This window comes from Accipiter gentilis, chromosome 5 (assembly GCF_929443795.1).
Source record: "Accipiter gentilis chromosome 5, bAccGen1.1, whole genome shotgun sequence".
NCBI classification, from domain to species: domain Eukaryota; kingdom Metazoa; phylum Chordata; class Aves; order Accipitriformes; family Accipitridae; genus Astur; species Astur gentilis.
The window spans coordinates 39,310,139-39,336,134 of record NC_064884.1 but is presented as its reverse complement, the minus strand read 5'-3'; the positions used below and the strand labels follow the sequence as shown (position 1 = coordinate 39,336,134).

The 25,996-nt window shown below is 37.4% G+C and overlaps 1 protein-coding gene across 1 annotated transcript in view; it reads left to right on the top strand.

The window, feature by feature from the left end:
* The window catches only part of PDE10A (phosphodiesterase 10A), a 189,003-nt gene that overhangs the window by 124,391 nt on the left and 38,616 nt on the right, over positions 1 to 25,996 (top strand). The window contains exons 4-9 of the mRNA XM_049800957.1: positions 1,159 to 1,279; positions 3,210 to 3,259; positions 17,448 to 17,588; positions 19,912 to 20,067; positions 22,884 to 22,934; positions 24,802 to 24,860. Coding sequence (XP_049656914.1) covers positions 1,159 to 1,279; positions 3,210 to 3,259; positions 17,448 to 17,588; positions 19,912 to 20,067; positions 22,884 to 22,934; positions 24,802 to 24,860 — 578 coding nt within the window. The remainder of the gene's footprint in view (positions 1 to 1,158; positions 1,280 to 3,209; positions 3,260 to 17,447; positions 17,589 to 19,911; positions 20,068 to 22,883; positions 22,935 to 24,801; positions 24,861 to 25,996) is intronic.

The window sequence follows — 25,996 nt, the reverse complement described above, 5'->3', positions numbered from 1 at the left end:
AGCAGAGATACATATGGGCACATAAACGCGGGAGTTGTGGGTGCGCTGTGGTGCTCTGAACTTCGTGGCATTTTCCATAGTACTGTTTACGTTAGTCTGGTCTATATTACATTTGGCTCTAAAGTATGAATGAGCAGGAGTATGTGTCTTAGTCTTTCAAGCAACATTAATTCATCTAAATATCACCAGCTTCATTTTTAGTTTAAGCAATGTAATTTACTGCATCACTGAGTTCAATAAGTAATTGACCATATTACTTTCTTCAGCTACCACATTACCAGTTTTGGGCAGGGTAATGAATCTTTACTCACTGCCAAATTTTGCTTTCTGTGAAATTATTGTTCGTGATGCTGTCATGCTACACGCGCGCGTTTACTGCTGGTTTTATCAGCCCTTCAGGACTTGGTTTCAGGACTTGGGAACAGGATAACCAAGTGGAGCTGGGCCCCTGAAGGGAGCCTGCATCTCCTTTCCTATGAGGTCTTAGCCATGCCGTGCTGTTTCATCATACCGGCAACCAGCACCCCATTGCTCCCATCTAAATATCCTAAGTGACTTGTAATCTCTTTCTGGCTTTGTCTGCTGTCTGCAGTTGAAACAAAGGCCTACTAGGCCACAGTGGCTGGCATGGTTTTGACTCGGGCAACTTCAGTCCTTCAGTCTGCTGGTGTTAATTGCTGCTGTATTTGAAAGGCTGAGCTCCTTGAGCTACCACCTCAAAGGTCTGGTGCTTGGCACACTTCTGGCATTTGGTTCATGAATTTGAGGTGGGGGACGCTGGCGAAGGCAGCTAGTTGCCTCCTTTTGTGGTGGAGTAGGACCTTAAAAGGAAGGGTTGAAGGTTACTTACCTACGATTGTCCCATCTCTCAGTTTCTTCTTGAGACATTGTCCTGTCACTTTGGCTGAGTTTAGGCGATTACCAGTTGCTCAGTGGTGTACTCGGTACCCTTTGAACAAACATCTAACAGACCACAGAGTGGAGTGCTGTGCCTCTTGCTTGGCAGTGACCCAGCTGTTCAGGGCGCTGGATTAGGGCAGTCGTGATTGACTTGGCATTGAAATCTCAACGTGTTATTTTTAATGAATTTATATGTTAAAAACCTGCAAAATACATCTGAGTTATTCTAAAATGTTCTTCTTGTCTTTGCTTCCACAGTACCAGGATACGAATATGCAAGGCGTAGTGTACGAATTGAACAGCTACATAGAACAGCGCCTGGATACAGGAGGAGATAACCAACTACTTCTGTATGAACTGAGCAGCATCATTAAAATAGGTAAGAAAGAGAATCAGACGTCTCTGACCTGTTACTTAGCATCAGTGCACAGAACATTTCTTACGTGGTTTAGTTAATAAAGACAGGTACTGAAGGATAACAGTGTTTTCTTTGGATGTTGTCTCAGTATGAACTTACTTTGCCTTTTGTCCCTCAGTGAATCCCTGACTGCACTTAAATGAATTTTGTCTCTGGAGAGAGTTGTGTATCCAATTGCAAAATTAGAGTCCCCTGTTAAATGAACCAAAGAATAGACTGTTCTGGTTTCGATGGTGTGGCAATGTCAGTATTGAAAGTAAAAAAAAAATAATCTATCAGTAATATCACTACATATTTGAACTCTTTTTGAAATAAAACTGAGATGTTACTGAAAGAGGGCATATCTTTTGTGTGATCTCATATTACAGTCAGTTGTTTATCCATTTTTTTCTACGTAATGTAAGTACCTTTTGTGGTAAGAAAATACTATACATGATCAAAAGTTAAAAAATAAAACCAAGAACATTCCCAGTAACAATGTGAGTGTAATTTGGCTTCTTTTTATCCAGAGTGTATGTACTCAGACTTCAATACAAAGTATCAGTAGCTTTGTTCAGTATAGCTTTCTGTCACCCCGTTAGAAAGGTTTTACCATCCCTGCTCCTTCACCATTTTGTAATGATGGGTAATAGTTCTGGTTTATATACATGGTGTTTTAAAAGGACCACTTCTGTTTACTAATTTTGCTTAAGTGGTTATTTGGATATTGATGTCCAGCTCACAGCAAATTAGACTGGATTTTTTAATACACAGCAAGTGAGAAGCTATAGGAGACAGGGTCTGCTTATCTTTTAGAATCATTTTTTCTCTTGTAAAGCAGATGAGATGGGTTTTTTTGTATTTCCTTTACAGTGCTCATTTGCCTTGTAACTCAAAATGCTTACATACTGCAGCTGAAGGATTTAAAATCTGAATGAAAATTACCATGCCCTGAACTCCCACGAGCGTTACACAGTTGACAATAAGCAAGTAACTACACAGTGGGATTTTTTTTCCTTTTGTCAAAGAAATGCAGAAAGCCAAGTGATTTGACCACACACAAGTATAGTATAATGGATTCTTGTGTTCATTCATAAAAACTGGGTATCAGATATGTACAGTTACTGTTAAGAATGTTTATTAACTGTTGGAAACACAGACAGACTTACAGTCAGTTATCAAAGTCTATTGTGTAAAGTGGGGTAAAAAACATTGACTGCTATATTCTCTTCTGATTTTGAGAGCTTTCATTTTAGCAGTAAGTTATGGTGGTTGGTTGACTCTGAACTTTGGAGAGTTTAAAGAACTTGACTTTACCCTGTTTCATACAACAATCTGAATCTGGCAGAAATCTGACAGGTATAAACTTTCTGGTGTGTGTCACTGATTTTTATATGGGGCAGGTGCAGAAAATGCAAACAGTTTGTTGTGAAACACTCTTTTATGGCAATATTTGCAACATTTTATCTTCCCATAATTTTTCTATTTTAAGGCAAGGACAAATATAGCTTACCATCTATGAATGATATTTATTTTATTCATGGAAGTTATAATGTTATCCGGCTGATTATATTGTAAATAGATGTTCTTATGTTAATTCTATACTGTCATATGAATTAATTTGAATTTACAGACATTAGGCCTTGGAATAAGAGTAAGATGTATAAAGAGGTTGTTTTCTAATTATCTTTTAGAGTGCAGTACATGACAATAGGGAAAACAAGAATTACCTTGTACCTCTAACTTTGTAGAGTCTGGGAAGTTTCAAGGGACACAGCAATAGACCTTCACCTTTAGAATTTTAGATGTTTGTCCTAAGTGGAATTGAATCTGTGGTTTCACCTCAGAGATCTTGCGTAAGTTCGATTTCCCCCTGTGAGTACAATTATTTCTTTTATTATTGCTTTGGCAGCTACAAAAGCTGATGGATTTGCACTATATTTCCTGGGAGAATGCAATAATGTAAGTATACTGGATTAAGATGCTGCTTTTCTGTACAGTTACAAGTGCATTTTCCAATTTGACACTGATATTTTATTTTGCACATCATTTAGCAGGAAATATTATCTGAGTGCTGAATATTAGCTTTATGTTATTTTTATTTCTGTAAAATAGAAACTTAATGAATGTAGTGGTAATGAAAAAAATGTTTCCTGCATTTAGATCCTTGGCCTTTTAATTTTTTTAAAGATTTGTCAGTAGTGCTGTTGTTTCTCTGATTGTAGCAACTTAACTTGTGATTTAGCCCCATTATTAATTGCCTTTAACAAACAGAATACTTAACTTGGATTTACTCTCTGCATAGCCTATTCTTGTAATCTAGTTACGTCTCTGTTTATTTTTTAAATGTTATTAGGTCTTGTGTTAACTGCCAGCTGCAACTTGATAGTGAGATAATGTAAATTTCAGATGTAGGTTTTAGTTAGCATAAAATAAATTGCACATTTAAAATTTATGAATGGAATTAGTTTCTGATGTAATAATTTGAATACCAGTGAGTGCAATATTTGCTGGTTTGTTATTTGGCATTTAGAACCCATTACATTTTTTTCTGTCCAGATTAATTTGTACAGTTACCATATACAAGATTTTGTAGTTACTTCGAACGGCTACCAAGAAGGAAATGCGGTTTATACTTCAGTCAGTTCCATCAACTTAAAAATCACAATTTGTCATAAATTTTATGTCTTTCATTGGTTCAAGAAACAAATTAAACTCTTCTTACTGAAAAATGACTAGAGAGGAAAACAGTTTTCTCATTGTTTTTGTTTCCTTACTTTACACAGCCAGTTTTAATAGTTTATTTTTGTATAGTCCATTAGCCAATTTCCTTTGCTCTTTGTGAAATAATTGAATTCTGAATAAGGGAAAGAACATCATTTTTGAAACAATGGAAATGGGGTTGAAGATGTACAAACCTGCAGGTGACTTGAGCCTTGCCTGAGAATATTTTTTACTTATTCAAAAAGATAGTGTCTAATTTGAAGGGTGTGGAAGAAGGGCCATACAGAAATTTCCTAAAAGAAATGGAAATGGGTTTTGCGTTTGTTTTTTTTTCCATTTAATGATTATTTCATACAATAAAGATAACCCATTTTGTTATTCAGAAATTGGGTCTGCTCTGAATTAATTCCGTAAGTATGTAAATAGCATATATTTTTTAATAACCCTTTCACTGAGAGGTGTAATTTAGGTAACAGGTTGTTCATCCTTTGCAAATGCAATCGTTGGTTCTCACTGGTAGGTGACAATGTCCACTGTCACGGGTGGGGGGTGATGCAAACAGTCACTGAAGAGCTTCCTCCTGCTGCCAAGGGCAGGAACTTGCAGCAAGTGCGACCATCCGTTCCGAATGCACCGCGCTCGCCAGCTTCAGCGGCATTAACTGTGTGCCAGCTGGGCATGGTCATCTCTACATGCTTTGTAAAAGATTACAGTAAAATTAACTTTACAGCTTGAGACCTAGAGAATTCTTACTATGGTGAGGTTTTGCCTGTTCCATTAGTGTGGCATAATATGGGGTTCTTCCCACTTTTCTGATACCTTGAGGGCCTTGGCACTTCATGACCTTCTGCTTTTTTTTAAAAAAATAGCCTATTAGGTAGTTGAATCTATTTGCTTCGCAGTATAACTCTTTCCTGAAAAAAGTTCCAACCGCTAAAAACACACATTGACTTTATTAACCACTGCTATGTAGCTGCATCTCCCAAAATGGAATGTTCTTCACGTAGTTATTATAATGACTGATCCCAAGTCCTTTGAAGTTAGTGTGAGATTTTCCATTCGCATTAGTGGGCTTTGGGCCAGACTCATGTTTGTAGTCTTGTAAGTAAATGGTAACGCATTAGCCTACTTTTTGTAAGAAATTGTCATTGAAAATTAATTTGCATTACTTTGTCTCTTGCATATTTAATTTAAAGGATGTGCCCAAGTAAGATTAACAATTGTCCAGCAAATACTGGCAATGTATTTTTATTTATTTTTATTAAATATCTTTTTAAAATGGGAACAAAAAGATTCTGCATAGCATAAATGGGAGAAAGGAGCTAATTCTTTAAGCTGAAGCTTCAAAAATGATAAAACCTCCTATCATTAGCCTGGATAAAGTAGTTGCTGAACACCTCTGTCCACATGTTGAAGAATGGCTTCTATTTTTTTGATGGCTTAATTTTTTTTGCTTAGTTTGTGACTTAAGTTTTGCAAATTCACCAAAACTAATTTTTTTTAAATTTTATCATTTGGCTTTTTGTTCGTTAGCTTGAGAAGTATACATAAACCTGCTTGTATTTATCCAGTCAGCAGCCTTGTGTTTCAGAACTAGACCTGATGTAAGTTATTTCCACCATGCTTTCAAAGAAGTAAGGTGTGCTGGAATACAGCTTTTCTGGAGTGTGTGTATATGGCTTTTTGAGAATTAGGTACTGGGAGAGGATTGTAACAGGGAGGAATCCTGTTAATAAGTAGATACCTACTTTCTCCCAAATGGTTTTGTAACGTTTAGCGACGTGTGTTCTGACTATATTCTGTAAGGGAACCTAGGATCAAAACTGAACAATAGCATTAAGTCTACTTCGTTTCAGCTCCTGCTGTAAATAAGTATAGGTATACTTGTGCCTGTTTAAAGAAAACCAAATTTGAGAATCTTGACACATGTTAATCTCAGCTAAGGAATGTTTTTGCAATATGAGATTTCTATAACTACCTTTAGCCTAGATTAAATAGTGACATTTTAATTAGGATAGAAGATAACTTTCTTTTACAGAAATTATAGATATTTACAAAATGAAAACCAGCAAATGATTACTGCATACTGTGTGCTATTATTTCTTAATATTGAGAGAAGCAAATTGCCATATCATTGCAATTTTTATTATTTTTTTTTCCATGGGTCACTAAGAGTTCATTGTAAATCTTACTTTGGTGAAATTTTTAATACAGACAGCACTTCCCTTACATGAAAATTATATTAGAACTGAAAGCAAGTTTGTTTAATGCGAAGAAAAGCTCTGGACTAGCTGGCCCTTTTCTTTCTGCAAAACATAGGTGATACACTGGCCTTTAAAGGAAGACCTTATTTTAGATAAAATTCCTTTGGAGTTTAATAGCACAAATGTAAGTTTGTTAAAGCACCTGTCCATATGTAAAGTTTCTTTTTGGCCTTATTTTCTTTCTCTCTATTGAGGTACACAAAACTATATCTTGACTTGTATTAAAGCTGGGTAACAGCATAAGGACAAGGTAATTTCTGGCTGACAGATCAGGTCAAATGCTTTCAGGATCTTTCCTTGAGTGAATGTACTTGAAATGGAAGATTCCACACCAATTGCAGGTTACAGTGCATTTCTTTATGCAAGTATTACTCAGAATAGATGCCAGAATGAGTGTGGCTGGTTCAGTTATTTTACGGACCTTCTGGTTGTTCAAATTGCTCGGGAGTGCTAGCACTTGTCGCACTCCTTGTTAAGGGCGTTCTGATAGTATGATTCTGCTTTTCAGATGATTGCCCCCAAGCAGGTAAGTACCACTCGCATGCTCAACTCCTTCCTTGCCCATAAAGTTGCCCTGTGTATCGGAATCTGTTTTTGCATATATTATACATATGGTAGAATGCACTGGAAAATACTCGGATACTAAGAGCAATATAGCTTCCTCATCGGGGTCAAGTGATCTGAACAGACCTGCGCCCCTACTGCCTCTGGTTCTTGAACTTTCTCCATATCTAAGAAATTATCTTTGTCCATGGGTTAGTGCAGTTATGCAAATGAAATTATTTACTCTTGAGGTACATCACACCATTTTGCAAATGCTTTATACTGGAGACCAGAAACACTTCCAAATCAAACACGGATTTTTCACAACTCTCCAGCAAAGGACTTGACTTTATTTCTGTTTTCTGTTTTATTCCATATGGGGATGAATATGTGGTTCATAATTCTCATGTTATGACCTTAATTGAAGATCATCTTCAAACGTGAATTAAAGGATTTATGGAAATCCTCATATGGAGTGGTGTATGTGTGTAAATCATTGTGCCTAAGTACCATGGTAGCTGGGCATGGATTTAAGCCCATAAGCTGGCATCTTCACAAGGCAGCATTTCTAAAATATGTATCACAGCTCCAGAGTTTCTAATGTATTATTATATTGTCTGATTCTTCAGATGCTTTTTGTTTATAGTCCTTATTTGTGTGAGTAATTCACCTCATGATTACATTGTGATTCCTACGTAAAGATGCTTGACTTCGAATTTAATAGGCATATACTTAAAGTAGTTTTTACTAAGTCTTGTGAGTGTTACTTAGCTCCTGAAACTGCAAATTGTGTTGACAGACAGATCATCCTTGCTTAAGATAGAAGTTTCCAATAGCTTTATTGTAAGAAATAATTATGTGAGGCCACAAATATGTGCACATACGCTGTGCTTCAGGGTGTATCTTACTAAGCTATTCCAGAATTTCTGGTCATGCAGAAATTGTTGCAGCTTGATGTGCAGTGCCACCTAGTGAATTTATGGGGTGGGTGATTTGAATTATTAAGAACCACGGAAAAAACCATCTACTGCTTGCTGTCTCAGGTCTTTGTGCCAGGCTAAGCTACATGATTTTGAATGTGTAGACATCTTCTCTGAAACTGAGTCTTTTAAACATGTTTCCAGGTGAAATCCTTCTAGCTGCAAGTCAATTCAGAAAGTGTTGGTCTCTATCCTTGAATCAATGCTACCATCATGTACTCTTTTTGTATATAAAGTGGAAGAAATCTGTCACTTTTTTATTTGCCAGTGAATAGTGATACTAAGCAGAGGGGGAAAGCTGTTGATGAATTGTCTAACTCTGGGACAATAAATTATCAAACTGAAAGAAATTAGATAAATGAATGTCAAGATATATTTTAGTGAAATGTTGGTCCTGTTTCATTTAATATTCAAGTAAATGGGCTTGCGCAATATGGTCATGATGAATATACTATAGGTAGAATGCAGAACTAGTTACAAAACGAGACAGAGACTAGTTGTGGTTCACTATCAGAATGGGAGGGTATTTTGCATAAATCCTCAAGGATTTATCCTGGATCTGGCTTTACTCAGTATATTCATTAATGCACGGGCGAAGGAAGAATATAGGCTTATTAAATTTGCATATTACATGAAATTGGGAAGGACTGCAGATGTGTTTGTAGGGACGGATTAGAATTCAAAATGATCTTAGGAAAGAAGTCTGAAGAAACTGGACAAGGACTCGGTGAGGACAAGTGCTGGGCTCTCCATGGATTGCCTCTCTCTGTGTAGGGCAGTTGATGACTTTGAGAAAGCTTCTGGGGTTTGCAGTGAATCCGAAGATAAACATGAGTCAACAATATCATTTCTGTAGCAAAAAAGACGCTGTTCTATGTAGCAGAAGCAGAAATTTAGCCTTCGTGTAAGGTAGTTTTCCCATTCCTCTGTCCAGTGCTAAGGTCTCAGGTGGAATAACACGTCTGGTTTAAGCACCGTACTTCTGAGAAAAAATTGGAGGAGCTGAAGTGAGTCCAGGAGACAGCAGAGACAGTGGTCAGGAAACAAAAGAACTAATATTGCTTAGTCTAAAGAAAAGAAGGTTGATGGGTGAAGACGTGCCTGGATAAGGCAGAGAGGAAGGGAATCCTCTCTTCTCCATAGCTACAATCTGCAGGGCAAGAAGTAGTGGGCTTGAACTGGCATTAGGAAAGCTTCCCCAGTCATGGCAGTAATGAAGCACTACAGTGTGTTGCTTGTGAAAGGTGGGGGATCCTCATCGCTGGAGGTGTTTGAGAACTGTCTGGACAAACATCTTTCAGAAAAATGATTAGCTGACCATGCCTTAAAATTGAAGGGATAGAAGAGAGGTATGTCAACTTAGTATTCTGTGTCAATGAACTAGTATAACTCTTGTGGTGTTTTTTTAGTTGTGTGAATCAACAGGAAAGTTTCCAGGAATGAAGTACAGTTAGAAATTGATACCATTCGGAAGGAGGAAAACACTCCCCTCGCCCAACAACTAGTAGTTGTCTTACAGCATAGAAGTGCATTGTCTTCATTTCACAAGTATCCAACATTTTTACATACTATGTAGTTTAAGAATGCAAATCTCCTGTCAAGTACACTGTCAGTTATCAAGAAGGAAATAAGAGGTTTTTATATACAGTGGAGGTAGTTGCTGGGTTTTTTTCTTCTTTTATCTGTGTGTGCTTCATGTAGTAGGATTGCTGCACCTGTGTTTAAACCCCGGCCATAACTGCCTATAGCTCTTTAAGATTTTAGCATGGTAGTATTGGGGTACTACTTCAGCTTAGCCAGTTTACAAATCCAAGGTTTTTGCCTGTGGATACTTTCCAAATTAGTTCTGTTTCTTTGGTTTTCTTGGTCATCATTGCTTATTGTGATGAGTTTTATTCCTGAAAAAAACTGGCCTTAGGGCACAGCCTTTATACCTATCTGCAGATAGTTTTATCAATAGGCTGCGTGGTTTTATATGTAGGTTGTGACGACCTTTACCAAGAGTAAAAGTCTATTGCTGTTACTGAACACAAAAGGATGTGAGCAGCAAAAAACATTAAACTCGCTTGGTATCAACTTGTTTAATTCCCATTTCTCTTGAATGTTTTTTTTTTTTTCCAAGCATCAAGTCGTATAGCAATGCTTTAGTATTAAGGCTTTTATTTAATGTCAGTTGAATATTAAATGGTTTTCCATTAAGCATTTTTAGGGCTGGTTTTATCAGCACAATTTGCTATGAAGAAACTAGATCAGGCTCCAGTCACCCTTACCACCAAAACAGTTTGTTAATGGAATGCTTGTCATGTGTGTACTTCAACCCTCATTCTAGTCATTACACCTGATTCTTATCCAGACCTCTCTTCTGCAAAGAAATTTTAGAAAAATCGGTTTATGATTGGTATTTGCTTAGTTATAAGGAGTATTATAAAAAAAGAAGAAACAACTGAGGAGTTTGTGAGATGGTGAGCAATACATGTTTGCAGTTCAAATCTAGCCCTGGCAAACTTTCTATAGTTAGTTGAATGGTTTCTAGCCTTCGTGTGTTGGGATTTGGTCTTGTGCTGGATTCCCACAGGCTACATACCAACAGCCACTAGAAAAATAGCATCAATTACACCTGTAGTTGACGTCTTTATCAGAAGAGCCAAAGACTGATAGCGTCTGAAAACCGCAGGTACTTTCTTATCACTGTAAGAATATCATGTCAGGAGGTGTGGGTGGTATTGTGTTATGACACTTGAGCTGCTACACCTCATCTTTTCTTTTACCAGGATTTTAATCTGCTTCCCCTGTCAAGCATTGGATTTTCACTAGAAAATCCAACTGTGGGGCCAAGTTATGACACCATGACAAGTTGGACATCAGTAATTCTTCATGTGCATGCTCTTAGCTGTTACAAACGAGGAGTAATGGGTTTTTTTTCAGCCACAGTAAAAGAGGTTCAAGATAAATGACTTCATCATTTCAACAGACATGGCACCAAGAAAAGAGCACCAAAAGGGATGGTATTATGGCTTATTGGATATACATATGTTAAGCCAAACATACTGGATCTATACTAAGCCAAGTTTGCTGTGTTTAGCTGTGAATTGGGACTGCTGTCATGTTGGTATCCCTCAAGAAGTGATTACAGTGTACATTATGATGCATTCCTGTAGACTGGAAGACTTGTTAATAAATTAGCATTTTAAAAAGACATTAGAGATTACAATATGTTGCCTATACCTAACGTGCCGATGAAATACGAGAGGGTGAATTTTGTTACATTTGTCTGTGTTCACCAGTGGTCAAATCTTTGTTATGGTTGTCATTTGGTTTGGACTTTCTGGTTTGTTACAGTTTGGTTTTTTTAAGCACTTCTTGCTCTCTGTGGTCACGATAAGGCCATTAGTGGATTCCAAGCCACACTGTAGCATCAGTCAAAATTATTAGGTTTTTTTTTTGTTAGAGACTTTCTCAAAGTGAATTAAGAGATTAAACTGGGAAGGAAGGAAGGACTTGTTTTGGAGATTTTGGGCCTGGCTGGAACAATCTGTCGTGTCACAGAAGGCAGGAAAGGAGGAAGCACCTTGTTTGCTCTGAGGTTCCAACAAGATATAGGAGGTTTCTGGTGTCAGACTTCAGTGTTCCCCTGCCTAACTACATTTAAAGAAAGAAGTCCAACACCATATGGAACTTGTTGGGAAAAGATTGGTAATAGGGTGGTTGAGTTTGATGTAGGTAAGGAGATTCTGTCTGTCTGGAAGGGAGGGGAAATGGATCAAAACAGGGAATTGCAGGATCCCGTGGGTCTCCTGGGTGCCAGAATGCACAAATGTGGAAGCTTCCAAAGGTTTAGCTCTCCAAGCCAATGTTAGCTCTTTTGGTAGTTTATCAAACCAAGAATGACTCTCTCCCATCTTGGTTGCCTTCTCCCTCATTGGAGTAGAGATATCTAATGCTCTGTCTACACTAGATATCTTTTATTACTTAACTTTTGCCAGGAGACAGTGACATTGCAATGGCTTACAATCCTGGCTTACGTTCTCACTGCACTGTGAGCAGTGCACAGGCATCCTGCCATCTCTCAGCCTTTTCCTTTTACTGTATTGTGAGTTATCAGTATAGTATTTGGGGAATTATGGGACTTTATATTTTCATATTTCCTTTTTTTATTGACTATATATTGTTTAAGTTGTGGTTGAAAATCCACTGATTTGATTATTAATTGCTGTTCAGTGTCATTACCAGAAATGCAAACTGTTAGTCTGTTTTTGAAGTAAAATATTCAAACCTACTAAAGAAGTGCAAGTAATTTGAAAGGGCCCAATCTATCCATTTCTTCATTTACTTCTGAAGCTGTATACAATATATCTGATGTCTGCACGGGAACATTTCTAATTACCCTTTGAGCTTGTGATGGATGATTTGAATGTTCATTTGCAAATTAAAAGAATGCTGGAGTGACTCATGGTTAGAAGAGAGTAGGTAAGCCCCAAATTTTGTTATTACTACAGTACATTTTATTTTAAAAGTATTTTCTTAAGCAGAAGTAAAAACAGGAAATGTGAGCTGGATAGGTGATGTGAAAAACCTGGAGGTTTTGGGCAGTGGTGATTAAAGAGATTCCCTTAAAGCTGTGTCTGTGGGATGCCTCGGAGATTATATTTCAGTAATATGCCATAGTAGAGCAGAACATAGCTTTTTGTTCTTGCTGAGTTTTGTTTGGCTGACCTTGCCATTGATGGCTTCTAGGAATTCAGAAGCTTTCTTAAAAAAAAAAAAAAAAAAAAAAAATCGAGAAATGTCCACATCCTTAATTGGCAATAAATATTTAAACTCATTCAGATTTAAATTGATCATATATGGGAAGTATCAGCAGTCATGAAACTTTGTTAGGTGTATGTATAAAGTCAATGTGGAATGGTGGAAGCTTTTGGACAAATTGCAGCTTATATATGGTTGTGAGAAAATTTATCTTTCTTTTTAATATTGCTGCATGGTCAGGATAAGATTATCAATTGTTCCATGGCTTTGGAGATCAAGGGTTGTTGTTTGAGGTCTAGGTGGAGATCTGTCCTTGCACAGTTGTACTTTTCTACCTGTACGGAGTCAGGAGGAATAGCGGCAAATTTAGAACCTACTGGGTAGTTTAAAGAGTTTTTTGATCACTGACCCCTTAGCAGTGGGGTTTGTAGTTTCCTAGGAGAAGCAGAATGGGATTGCTTCTGCAAAACACTTTTTACCACTGGAAGTGAAATAATGTCCATGAGCTTTTTTCAATATAGGGCTGCCAATTCACAGCAGTGCTTCATGGTGGTGGCAGCAGAGGGGTTTACCAGCCAAACTGGTACTTACACAAGGACATGGGAAAGACTGTGCTGGCAAAAGCGACTTTTGCTAACGACCCTTCATGGTGTCAACAGAGTTTTTTGGTCACTACAGGCCTTTTCTGGAGAAAAATGAGTATGTGTGGAAGAAGCGAGTTTTGTTTTCTGGTGAAAGTGGCTGTTTGGTTTTGTCTTTTTTTTCTTGTATTTTATTTTGAGAAACTGTTTCTGAGAAGAGAAAGATTTGTGCCTTGTTTTATATTTAGTTATGGGCATGACTCAGGAGACCACTGTGGAAAAGCACATTTTAGACATGTAATTTAAATAACACAGTTACTTTGCTAAGTGTCACACATTGCTGTCTTGGCATAAAGAACCAAATATGTCTTACTTTTTCTTAAGTAAGAAGAATGGTGTGAATGAAAGTGTTAATCTTTGGAGAGATCAACTTTGGTCTCCAGTGTCCTGTTAATTCAATTTGACTTATTCCACTACTTTGACCACATAATTCAGACTTTAAACATTGTGTTTCATCTCCTACCTTTTGCAGTGCTCTGCAATATGAACCACCTTTTCGGTATCGAGCACATTATAGTATTACTATTCCTACTGTAATAGTACTTTTAAAATAGTAAATCTTTTTCCTATAAGCATATAGGGTAACAGGTCAAACATTTGTGACGCTATGTATTTCAGTATTTCTATGCCCTTTATATCCTAAACCTTTTACTAGCTTTTTTGATTTTTTTTAAAAGATTTTTTATCAGAACACCGATTTAAATAAATTGTGAACTGTGGCTTCTTCAGTTTTATTAGAAAAATGTACTTTTTTTCAGATCATGGGGTGCTTTTCTTGGATCTGTTATGTAAAATGTTCTTTTTCTTTCTATTTAAATGCATGTAAAAATATGGAACTGAAGCTTATGAAGGCAAGTAACTGAAACTAAGTTTTCATTTAAGAATTATATGTATCTTTATTTTATTAGATTATAAGAAAGAATAAATGGAGCTTTTTATTTTGGTAAATTGAGCAGGCTTGTTCTGGCAGATTCAGTGTACTGATTTAATGGGCTTTGTTGTTTGGGTTTTGTGTGTGTTGCTTATTTATGTAGCACATTCTTGTAATTCATATGGAAAATAAACATTCTGACTTTTCCAGTGTCTTTCACTGCTGAAGGCCACTCCTTAAAGAGGCCGTGAGTGTAAATGGGTTTGAAAAATAAGGTTGAGGTCTGGGATCAGAATAAACAGAGAATTTCAGGATTTCATGCACTTGTACCATAGTGCAAGACATTAAAATGGAGTAAATACCATGCATATTCAGTAGAGCTACTCCAAGGAGGAAGTACCTTTCCTTCCAACTGCATGAGATCTAGCAATAAATATGCTGAAATAACTTGTCAGCCACTGCCTGACTTTCTGCTTAAGAACAAGACAAATACTCAGTTACTGATTTTGTCAGAATCCTGAGTGTTTTTCTTTTGAACTCACTAAATGCCCCGACCGTTGGTCTACTGATTCTTCTTGGATAGACTTCACTCTTGTTGTGGCTATGAAATCCATACTTTCCTTTGACCATTTGTTTTCTCCTCAGCATAAAATCCAACTTTCTCCTTCCAAAATGCTGTTAATCTGTTACAGGTAAGGTACCTTCATAGCTGCAGGAGTACCTATATATGGTGCATTATATTGCATCTCCATAGTTTCTGAAGATTTCAGTTTGTTCTTTTTTGAATTGTTTAGTACATTTTATAATGTGCCTTGCATGTTTGCAGAGTAAAGAAATGGTAATGATGAAAGGATGCATCTCATATCATCACTTCATTTTCTACAGCTGACAGCAGATGCTGATTCTCACATGCAAATTGTACCTTTAATATTCTGTGCTAGAAAACAGCCCCTGTTCAGTAATTTACCTGGTCTCACAGGGCCCAAATTGGTAACTATCGATCTCTGAAGTCTGTCTCCTTTCTTTCACACTTGAGTTTTCTTTGTCTTGTGATCCATTTGGCTCCCTCTAGCTCTAAGCCAGAGCGGAAGGCATTCTGTAGGCTATGTGGTGAGCTGTGAAGTTTGTACTCACATGGTAATGGGAGCCTCAGCTAAAATATCTGTATCAATACAAAATTTTGTCACAGTTTCCATCTATAAAATGAGGATAGCATCACCACCCAGCTTGCAGAGGAGTCATAATAATGCATAGTTAGAGATTGTGAGGTATGTCACAGGTCTAGGAGAGCAAAATAAGAGAAATGCCACTGATTTCATGGTGCCTAGATTTCACTTTATTTCTTTAATGAATTGGGCCCATAGATTTTTTTTTAGATTTTCTGTTGGGTTTTTTTTCTGCAAGGAATTAAGTATGCATATAATGGCATAATATTTAAATAATAACAATTCCAGTGCGAAGCTCCCTGCTTACTGCTAAGCCTAAGCTGGAATCTTATTTAAACAAACTAAAAGTTCTTTGTTCAGCCTTTCACGGCAACGCTGCATTCTGAGCTACTGGAATCTGGAGCACCTGTGCACTTCCTTTTGTCTACTATTACAGAAACCTGTGTGAATGATAAATGTAGGAGACAGATTAGAAGGAATTAATGTTTATTATCATAACTGTTGATGCTGTAGAATCTTGGGTGATTGACCCTCATAGCAGCCCTAATGAAAGCAAAGTCTGATAGTAAAATTAATCAGTACAAAGGAATGGTACAACATGTGGCCATTCCTACCAGGAATGTTAGTAATACATTGTGTGGTGGCACCATCATCTATCTGTGGTATTCTATATGTAAATGAAAAAAAAAGATTAAAAAAATTATTTTTTTCCTGCAAGGATCTTTGCTTAAAATGTTTCATCTTAGTTCTTATGCTTTAAGTTCATAATTTTAAATCATACAGCTATTTAGCAGTAGAGTTACTTACTACAGGATCTCTCTATACATACTCCTGGTCTTACAAATTTATCAGTGAAATAAATTGGATCATTGATTATAGCAAATAAGAAAACACAATTTGCCAATAGAAGGTGGGTGTCTGATGTGGTGCTTTAGTTGTGTTAATATTAAGAATGTATAAGGAGGGATGGCTCAAGAGATTAGGACATTAAGCTGAAGTCTTGGAAATACAGATTTGATCCCTGCTGTTCTAACACTTTGTGTAACCTTTGCCATGTCATTTATTCTTCATGTGCCTAAATTCCCTTTGTGTTTAAAGGGTAATAGCTCCGCTGTGCTGAATAGGGTGTGACAGGGATAAATGCTTTAAAATTTTGAGAGCCTCTGGGATTCTATAGCGTTATGAGACACATAAATTGATGGATGTAATGAGACAAAGGTAGAAAAATAAAACAGAAGATGAAACTTTTTGCTTGTAAAATGAACTGTTCCTGCTTGATTGCATTGGTGACAGGGTTGGGTTTTTTTGTGTTTTTCTGACTTTAAAATCAGTTGTCATTAACACACTTTGTCTTTGCAAGTTGCCTGATGGGAAAAATAAAGGAACATTTAGAGTCAGTGATAGGGACATTGTTTTACAGCACTCTACTGTTCCATAAATTTTATTTTTCATCCAAAAATGAATGAAATTTTAGATATGAAGAGTGTCTGGCATACAGAAGGTTTTGCAGGTTCGACCTCTATATGCGTGTTTAATTTTCTTTTTGTAAAATATAATTTGCAATCCCATTCATTCTGGTGGTGTTAACTTGTTTAATATTTCTGTTATAGAACAATTATCAGATGTTTCTGGATGAGTTTCCTGATATGAATGTTGTCATACCTGACTTTTCAACAAATGAGACAGTTTTAAGTAGGCAGCAAGTAAGATAGATGTTTCTTTTAGTATGGGGGATGAATGCAGTCACTTGGATTTCAGGAAATATAACGTTAGGATAATTTTGAAATTACCTTTCCTTGGGATGAGATAAACAAGAAATTTAAAGATTATCTCTACTTTTTGAGTATTTTCTATCGAAATAAATGAGTGCATCCTAGGAAAAAAAACATCTTTCTCTTACAAGGTAATGTTTTCCTCTGTGAGTCTTTACACAGTGTACTGTGTGTTCAAGGTAAACGCAATCCAATCCTGATATAAGCAATGACTGACTTCAGCAGAAGAGTTATCCACAGTCTGAATGGTGACTTTAGAGTGGATTTTCCTAAGATTTCAAAACAGTTAAGCAGAGTTTATCCAACTACTTTTCATTGTCAAAAGCTGTGTTTCTCCGCATTATCTACTTTACTCAATCCTTTACGCTGCATAGGTAAAAGTAACCATGCTTTCTAATTGCATTCTTTTTTGTTCTCTTTTTTTTTTTTTTCCTTCTAACTAGAGTCTGTGTGTATTTACACCACCAGGAGCTAAAGAAGGACAACCACGGCTCATTCCTGCAGGGCCCATTGCTCATGGCACTACAGTATCTGCTTATGTAGCCAGATCCCGAAAAACATTGTTAGTGGAAGATATTCTGGGGGTAAAAAGCTTTCTCTTCTTAATAAGATGATTACAGCATGTTCTTGGAATGAATATTTTGATGCTGAAATGTTTATTGAGCTGAATGTATAATGATAGAATTTACATCTGTCTTGCTACCAAGAAAATAAATTTGAGTTTGGATTAGCTTGATGGAATAATTTCAGAATAACTCATTTATTTTTAAATTTAAAAGTTTTCAGGTTTTTTGTCTTTTAATATTTTTTTTTGGTTCTCAGTTAAGGGAAGTAATTGTACCATAGTCACTTGTAGAGAAAAAAAAATTATCAGTAAAAACTCTTGTCCTCCTGGTCTTGAAATACTTAGTGTGCTAATCCCAAACAAGAAGACTCCCATATAGTCAATCAAAGTTTGATTTAATTATTATGCAGGGCTCACACTGACAAGAATGTCAGTCAGAATTCTGGTTATTAGACAGGATTTTGATCTCTGCTTACACTAATGTAAAGCCAGAATACTTATAAGTAGACCTACATGGAAGACACACTATATGTAACTGATACTAAAATTCAGGCCTTTGTCCATCAAAGGATTCAGAAAATCCTAAGGTGATATTCTGATAATTCTTGGTACTCTGCATGTCTGTCCTTAATTTTTTTAAAAAAACTTCATCCTCTAGTTTCATCTATGCAATTGTATGAAACCGGTATTTAAACTGTACTTTATGAGAACACTTTATGATCAGCTGGTTATGAGAACACCAAGGAAATTCAAATTCTCTTCTGTCTTCAGTGTTTTCTATCCTTTTCAGTTCTGCCCAGAATAACAATCTTTGGATACTGTGGCCAAAATTGGACATTTGTGTCTCTATTTTAAAAAATATTCGTTTAAAAATATATGACCTTTATTGGCCAAACCCAGGCTATAAACAAAACACCAAATGCCTAATGTGAGTACACTTAAACAGAACCACAAAAGCAAAAAGCAGAAGCTGCTTTCCCTGTAGTAACAGTCAGTGCTTTCTGTATACCCTGGACTGTAAAGATTTTGTATGTTGTTAGGCTTTTTCTGTCACATATAGGCCTTAAATTGTTACTGATCATGATATCCTTGTATACAAGGCTGCATGTTTTGATTTTATATTCATAGTATCAGTGCATTGTTGACCGAACAGGGAGATTAATTTTGGTGACATGGTTGGCCTTCATGTGATTTTAGGAGCATCTCAAACATGAAAGGGAAGTGCTTGCAGATAGACTTGCCAGCCATTTTTGGGGGGGAGGACAGAATTAAAAAGGGAAAGCAGGGGGCTCGTTTTGCAAAGTGCTTCCCACTCTCTTTTGTCTGTCATTTGTTCCAAGCCTTCAGGTTGATTATCATCTTAGTAATTAAGGTAGAGATTACTTGCTGTTTTCTTTGAGAAAGAAGGGATTTTGATCAGCCTTGCAGGAGTGCCTGTCTTGCCTAAGCACAGCCCGCAGGGAACATCTGGGAAGAATCAAGGAGGATTGATGTGCAACCAAGTCGGGTCTCGCTTGCTTTATGTCAGCTAGTTACTGCCTTACTAACTGTAACATCCAGCAGGTTTCTCAGGTCTTTGTGAGTTTTCCTACACGGGGAACCAAAGCTATAAGGCCTTGGACATTCCCTATGTAGATTAAAAATTATGAATCTGGGCCTTTTATAGCAGCTGGTAGGATTATTTTAACATTTGTTCCTGTAACTTTTGCACCAGTTTATTCAGGGTGCATAAGCAAGGGAAGGAGAAAGATTCTTACTCTCGCGCATAATTTTGGGGGAACACTTTTTCCTATTCAGGAGTCGGTTGAGGATTATAAACCTGTATAACCTAAAGCTTAGCCTTAGGTTTTGATTTTTGTTCTCTTGCAAGCACTGCTGTCTGCTTGGTAACACTGAAATCTGAGCAATCCATTTCATAATTAAATATGCTTTGGACTTTTTTTTGGGGGGGGGGGGGGGGATGGCAGGGTAGTGTTGTTTGTTTGGGTTTTTACTTAATCTGCACTGGCATTAGCAATGAAGTGCTGGTTTTGCTGCCTGTGAGATTAGAGAAAATGTATTATAGAAACAAACCCAAAGCTGGGTCTAATATCACGCCTAATTCTGACTTTACATCAATAAGTTTATCTGTATATATAAATTAGTGCTGAGACCTTTTTATTGCATTTTTTTCAGTAGATGTCTTAATACTGTGTGTAAATTATGCTGAGATATGAGTTTTAGTGAATTTTATCACTTTCCTGCAGATTTGATCAGCCAGGAGAGGGAGGAAAACGTCCGTATATCTTTCATGTTAATGTTACGATATTTACATTTTATCAGATTATGTTTACATTTTCTAGGATGAGCGATTTCCCAAAGGTACTGGACTGGAATCAGGGACTCGTATCCAATCTGTTCTGTGTTTGCCAATTGTCACTGCAATTGGTGACCTGATTGGTATCCTGGAGCTTTACCGTCACTGGGGCAAAGAAGCCTTCCACCTTAGTCACCAAGAGGTGAGCTCATGCCTAGCCTTCCCCAATTCCTCACAACGGTCAGCACTTCAGCCCCCCCAAACTTCCTTCTCTCACTCTTCTCAGGTGTTTTTTACCTTTTTCATACTTGAGTTTTGTTCTCATTGAACGTTACTTATGAAAAAAAATAAGTAGTGATTTGTATTTTCAATTACAGGAGGTAAAATTTACATATACAAGCACAGGGACACATCAAGAATTTTACCCTGTGTTCTTTTGTGGAAAAAGAGGTCCAAGATTTCTTTATTGATTATAAACTCAATATGGAATTGTTAAGTTAATGCAGAGCAGGTGAATGAAATATAAGTGTAAATCAGATGTCAAAAAAAGAAATTATAAAAAAAGGGCACTGCTGAGTTATCCTGAGTCTCAATTTTAACTTGCCAGTAAAGCTGTATTTTACAGTATGGAAAGATTATTTTTTATTATTATTTATTATTTTTTTAAATTGACTGTTTTGGTGTGGCTTCTCAACTGAATGAGCCCCATTGTAAAACATAATGTTGCAATGTTGTAGAAACAGTATACCAAGTCTCAATGCTAGGTCTCACGGGAGGAATAAGGGATTTTATTTTAAAACAAAAGTGAAGCAAAAGAGATTTCATGTATTTGCATTCACATTCTTGCATCCGCACTCTCTCAGACGCCAAGCTGTGTGTGTCCAGGTGGTATTTCCAAGAGTCGTGTGCAGAGATGAGCGTATCCAGGTAGTCTCTCCAGGAAGCCTTACAATGGGAGGACAAGGGATGCCAGCTGTTGAGTCCTTATGTCTCCTGGTTTCTTCCTAGCTTGACAACCATGTGCTGGCTTTGGGTCAGCCTTTTCTTTAGCCGTTAGGTGCTGAACATCTTTTGTCTCTCTAGCCTGTCCCATCTCTATGAGTCGTCAAGATTTACTCACTGTCCTTTGTCTTCTGACCCAGATGTCCTTAGAACCTGTGTGTAGATGTACTGGTACCTGGATGACCTCCTAATCTAGGTGCCATTCGTAAAGCTCTCTTCTGCTTTTTTGTCCTTCTGATGCTTCCTCATCCAGATATTCCCATTCATAACTATCTTCCCACTTCTATGACTGTTCTCTACACTGCATGGTTTACTCTGCTTATATGAGGCCTCTGTAGCCACATTGTCCATATACGTCCATTTGTCAATCCAAAGTTATGAATTGTTAGCCAAGTACAAACAAATTTGAAAATGGAGCAGATGTCTTAAAGGCTGTTGCTGTATCCAAGGCATTAGAAGTGCATCTTGGCTTTCATGTCTGGGTGAGATTCCTTGTTATGTCCCATCCACACCTTAAGATGGCTCTCACATTAAGATGAATGTACTGTTCATTTCTCTCTGTACCCTTCCCCAGGGAAGAGAACCTGAACACAGAGGTTAGGACAAAATGGGGTGAGTTCTAGACAGGTCTGTTGTCTCGACAGTGTACGAGATGCATTATGGAGCAGTTTAGCTGTACTGAACAGGAATTACTCTTGTGAAAAGAACAGAAAACATGCAGACAAGAGATATTAAAACCAGCCCTCCCAAGGAAGGAAAAAACACCAATATTTGTCAATTGTATATTCTGTTTATCAGTAACCTAAGCAGCCTAGCATATATGGGATGCTCATACATCTATATTAGTTGGGCAGTCGATGTTGCTTCAGCCTCAGGGTCCCCCCTGGTACTTTTTCACCACTAGGGGACTGGATTAGTATGGTGGTGCCAGTATCCCTGCTCACCGAACAAAGAACAGGCATTCATGCAAAACCAGGCTTTATCAATTCTGCTGCTTACACACAATGTATTTCTTTTTTAAAATTATCCTATAACATTAATCAATCTACAATTCAGATAGGTCTGAGACATGCATTGTTCTGTGTAAATATGAATCTTTTATGTTATGTGAAATACCTTCTGTAACTGAAATTCATGAATGTTCTCTTTGGAAGAGACTGGCTGCTAAATAAAAGTATTTTATTAGTAAATTAAAAATATTTTAGGGTCACTTTCTGAGTGTTCCAAAGCATTCTTTTCATTTTCAGGTTTCGGAAAGCCTTTGGATTCCACTAGCACTTTTTGTAAAATGTGTAGTGTGTTCTGGTTAAAGAAAAATAAAATTTTTTAAAAAGTACCTTAGGAGTGTATGCAGCAGCAGACCTCTTGTACTTCTGTCCTCTGTGTTCCTATAAAGCTCCTGTGTTTCAAGGACGGGAGATTATGTATGGTAGCACATCTTAGTTAGCTGCAGTTTACATGACATTTGTTTGAAATGTTGCCTGGAAACTGTCATACTTAAAACACTGGTCTTCAGCTGAGGGATCAGGTCTGGTTCTTCTACCACCAAAAAGGTAGTGAAAGAAACAGTGCCTGTTTACAGCTGGAAATAGCTGTGGCTGAAGAGATACAGCCCCGGAAAGACGTTATGGCATATTTTATTTCTATGGCAGATGCCTTTCAACAATGTACATAATGTAATTTTTAAAGCCCTTGGCTTATGAGATGTGTTTTTTGATGTTGTATTTCTGAGCTGATGGGTTCCCAGTACTGCTTCTGAAGGGCATTGGTAAGCAATTTTTTGATACAAAAAATTAGGATTGTTCTCTTGTGACTGAATGTACCTTACTAAAATTGAAACACTCGCAAGTATACTGAGACTTTCACAAAATAACTGTCTTCCTACAAATTGTTACTGCCTGCCTGTCTAAAACAGCTCAGTCAATTTACTTAGCAGTGAGATAGAGAAAATGAGTATGTAACTGACGTGCAGTTTTCAAGGTTTCTTTAGAGTTAATTTCTTCTCTTTTGTTTCAGGTTGCAACAGCAAATCTTGCATGGGCTTCAGTAGCAATACATCAAGTACAAGTAAGTGTGGATGGTCGGGTTTTTTTTTCATTGTGTAACCCTTCTGCCAGAACTTGATTAGTAGGAACATGGATTATGGTCAAATTTAAATGGAGGTCACTACTAAAACATCGATTCAAGCACTTTTCCCTGAACCTGGGAAAAATACGCTAACATTTTTGGTGTTCATTGAGCTAGTTTTCCTCACTTGCAATGGTGGATCAAATAACTTAACAAACAGTATTTTTACTAAGGGAAAAAGAAACCTTAACAAGGTAGATAAATAGTGGTTAAAGCAGAACTGTAACTACTTTGCAGGTTTTCTTTCTTGTAAGAAGGAAGGCAACTGCTAGGCTAACTGGTTGCTTTCCTCCTGCTTTGGTATTCAGTTCGAAATTATTAAGTGTTGCTGGCTAAGCCTAGTTTAAGCTATCCTTGCTAGCTGTTTCATGGTCCTGTTACTTCTCCCACTAAGGATGCTTCATGCTGTCCCTAGCAGGGTGCCTAATGAAGCTCCTCCACACAGCACAACCTGCTCGAGCAAACCCCAGAAGCTTTGCTGGTAGCTTTTGTTACTTCAGCTAATAGAAGGTGGTGACACTGGAGCTAAACATACTCTGTCAACTTCACAGAAGATGCTAAAATGGGTTCTTCTGTCAACTCATAGGAGGAAGTTCGTGACATTCTTTTTTTCAAGGTGGCTTTCATACACTTGGCAGAAGAGTTGCACAAAGCTTCCTGCTTTTCTTTTCTAGACTCTAATATTTGCCACTTTGGTACCAGAAGTCATTGACTTTGTTTGGGATGGTCATTCACCCTGGCACATTTAAGCAGAATAAGCTGGTGTAGACTGTTGTACGCTAGCAGAATTGCAATTGCATGCAGTTGTAGCTTCACTTTGTAAAAATTACTCTCTCTTTAACTGAGAAGTCTTTCACACCTAACAAAACAAAACATTTTTCTCCCTTCTGCTAAGCAGAAGGCTTGCCCTTCCCAAGTTTTTGCATGAGAAGAATGCAAGAGTTTTGATCTGGCCATGGGCCATACCTACCAGACTCACGGCTAGGCTTTAGGAAGTAGTGTATATCAGGAAATTGTACCTAGTTACCTAATTATATGCAAGAGTAAGGTTCGTGGATGTAGTTTGTCATATTTTGCATATTTATTTATATCTGCATTGCACAGATGAAAGAGAGTAGTTCTGAGTGGTATTTTATTGTGTAAAAGGTACAAACAGTAGAGGTTTGTTTTCTTTTTCTGACCTCAGTGCTTGCTCTAGTAATATACAGTTGTACAATTGTACTTTAGATACAGAGTATGCAATCAGGTGAAGTAAAATATGCTTCTAAACAATAATGTGCATACTATTTTTTTGTGTTCATATTCATGCTGATTTCTCCCAAAGTTGAGCACATATCATCTGCTACTTAGCTTACTTAAACTTGCCTGATGTCAGTCTTCAGTAGTGTCTCCATGCTACTTTGCAACCTGGAAAAAAGTGGTAAAAGTATGGTAAGGAAGAAAGAAAACAAAATATTTGACATTTTCAGAAGAGCTGAGGGTCTGGATAAAGAGGTGTCAAGTTGGTTCCATAACCACATTCAGTGGCAGCTTTTGAGACAGCATGAACAAGTGTAACAACCAACATCTTTCAAAGAGTCTTAAGAAAGATGTTACTTGCATTTGACAGGTTTAACTCAGCAGCTAGATAGCTAAGGTTGAAGCCCAGCATACAAATCCAGCTTTTAATTTTGTACACTGCTGTAACATATGTATATCCTGGTACTGGTATTTTTTTCATACGCATTAAATGGGTAGACTGCGTGAGTTCAGTTTCCCTCCGACTTCAGTGTTCTAGTGCAAATGATAAAGTGATCTGTGCTTCCAGGTGTGCCGGGGCCTTGCCAAGCAGACTGAACTGAACGACTTCTTGCTTGATGTATCGAAGTAAGTCTGATTTGCACTATAATCTCTTCAATTTATTTTGATAGGCTTTTCTAACATGGCTTTTCTGACCTACCCATGTTTTACACTGTAGCTCACAAGAAGGCACACCTCGGAGGGTGGGCAAACTTCGGCACAGGGACAAGAACGAATGATGTGGGTGGTAGTGGTGTATACCTGTAAACTTTCTTTTTTGGTGGTGGTGCAGTAGAAAATGTTATATGCAATTATACCGTGCAGGATTTATTTACTCTTTGCATGCGTTTTTTGTCTTTTTTTCCCCTTTTCTGTCAGAGTTAAACGTGTCCCTGTTTTGAGAAGTGACCAATAGGCTTGCCATCTCTTTTCATGGCCAATTTTAGAAGGTTTGAAAGGACTATGAGAAATTAGTTAGCCTGCTTCAGCTTCCCCCCACTTTTTTGACATGTATGCATACACATACATATATGCCTCAGTATATGCACTTCAGGGATATATCCTTGAGGAATAAGGGCTGCCACAAAATTGTTCGTCCCCTGCATTTTCTGGAGGCTCTGTTTTCATTTTCAAAGACTGTAACTGCATGTGGTATGTTTCCTTTTAATTTCTTGTCACAATAAGTGCAAGACTAAATTGAAAACACAGTGAAGAGTATGAAAACTTGGGCTTAGACTTGCAAAGTCAGTTTAGTGTCTTAGGTGATATGCTTTTCCTTCATCCCTTTTTCTTTGCTGCTGCTATTAGCATCTCTAAATAGTAGAGATAGCCAATAAATTAAAAGACAAACCAGAGCTGTACTTTTGGTAAATCACAGTCTGGGGTGTTTAACAGTGTTTTATCAAACTAGTTGGTTGAAGAATTTTTAAGTGCATCATAAAGGACTGACAATACTTTGGAAAAATGAGATGTCTTGGATTTTTGCTGTTACAAACACTTCCGTGGGTTGTGATGAACAATTCTCAAACTTAGAGATTAGAGGACATCCAAGATTCCTATGCCTTTGCTAGGAAAGTACGCAGCTGAGTCAACCTGGCTGGGATGGGGAGTGATCCACTGCAGGGAGGAGTCTACCCCTTACACGGAGGGCAAGCTGGTTGTATCCAGATATTTTTCCCTAGCTGTTTTCCTCAGGGATGACCTTTTTTATTTTTTATTTTTTA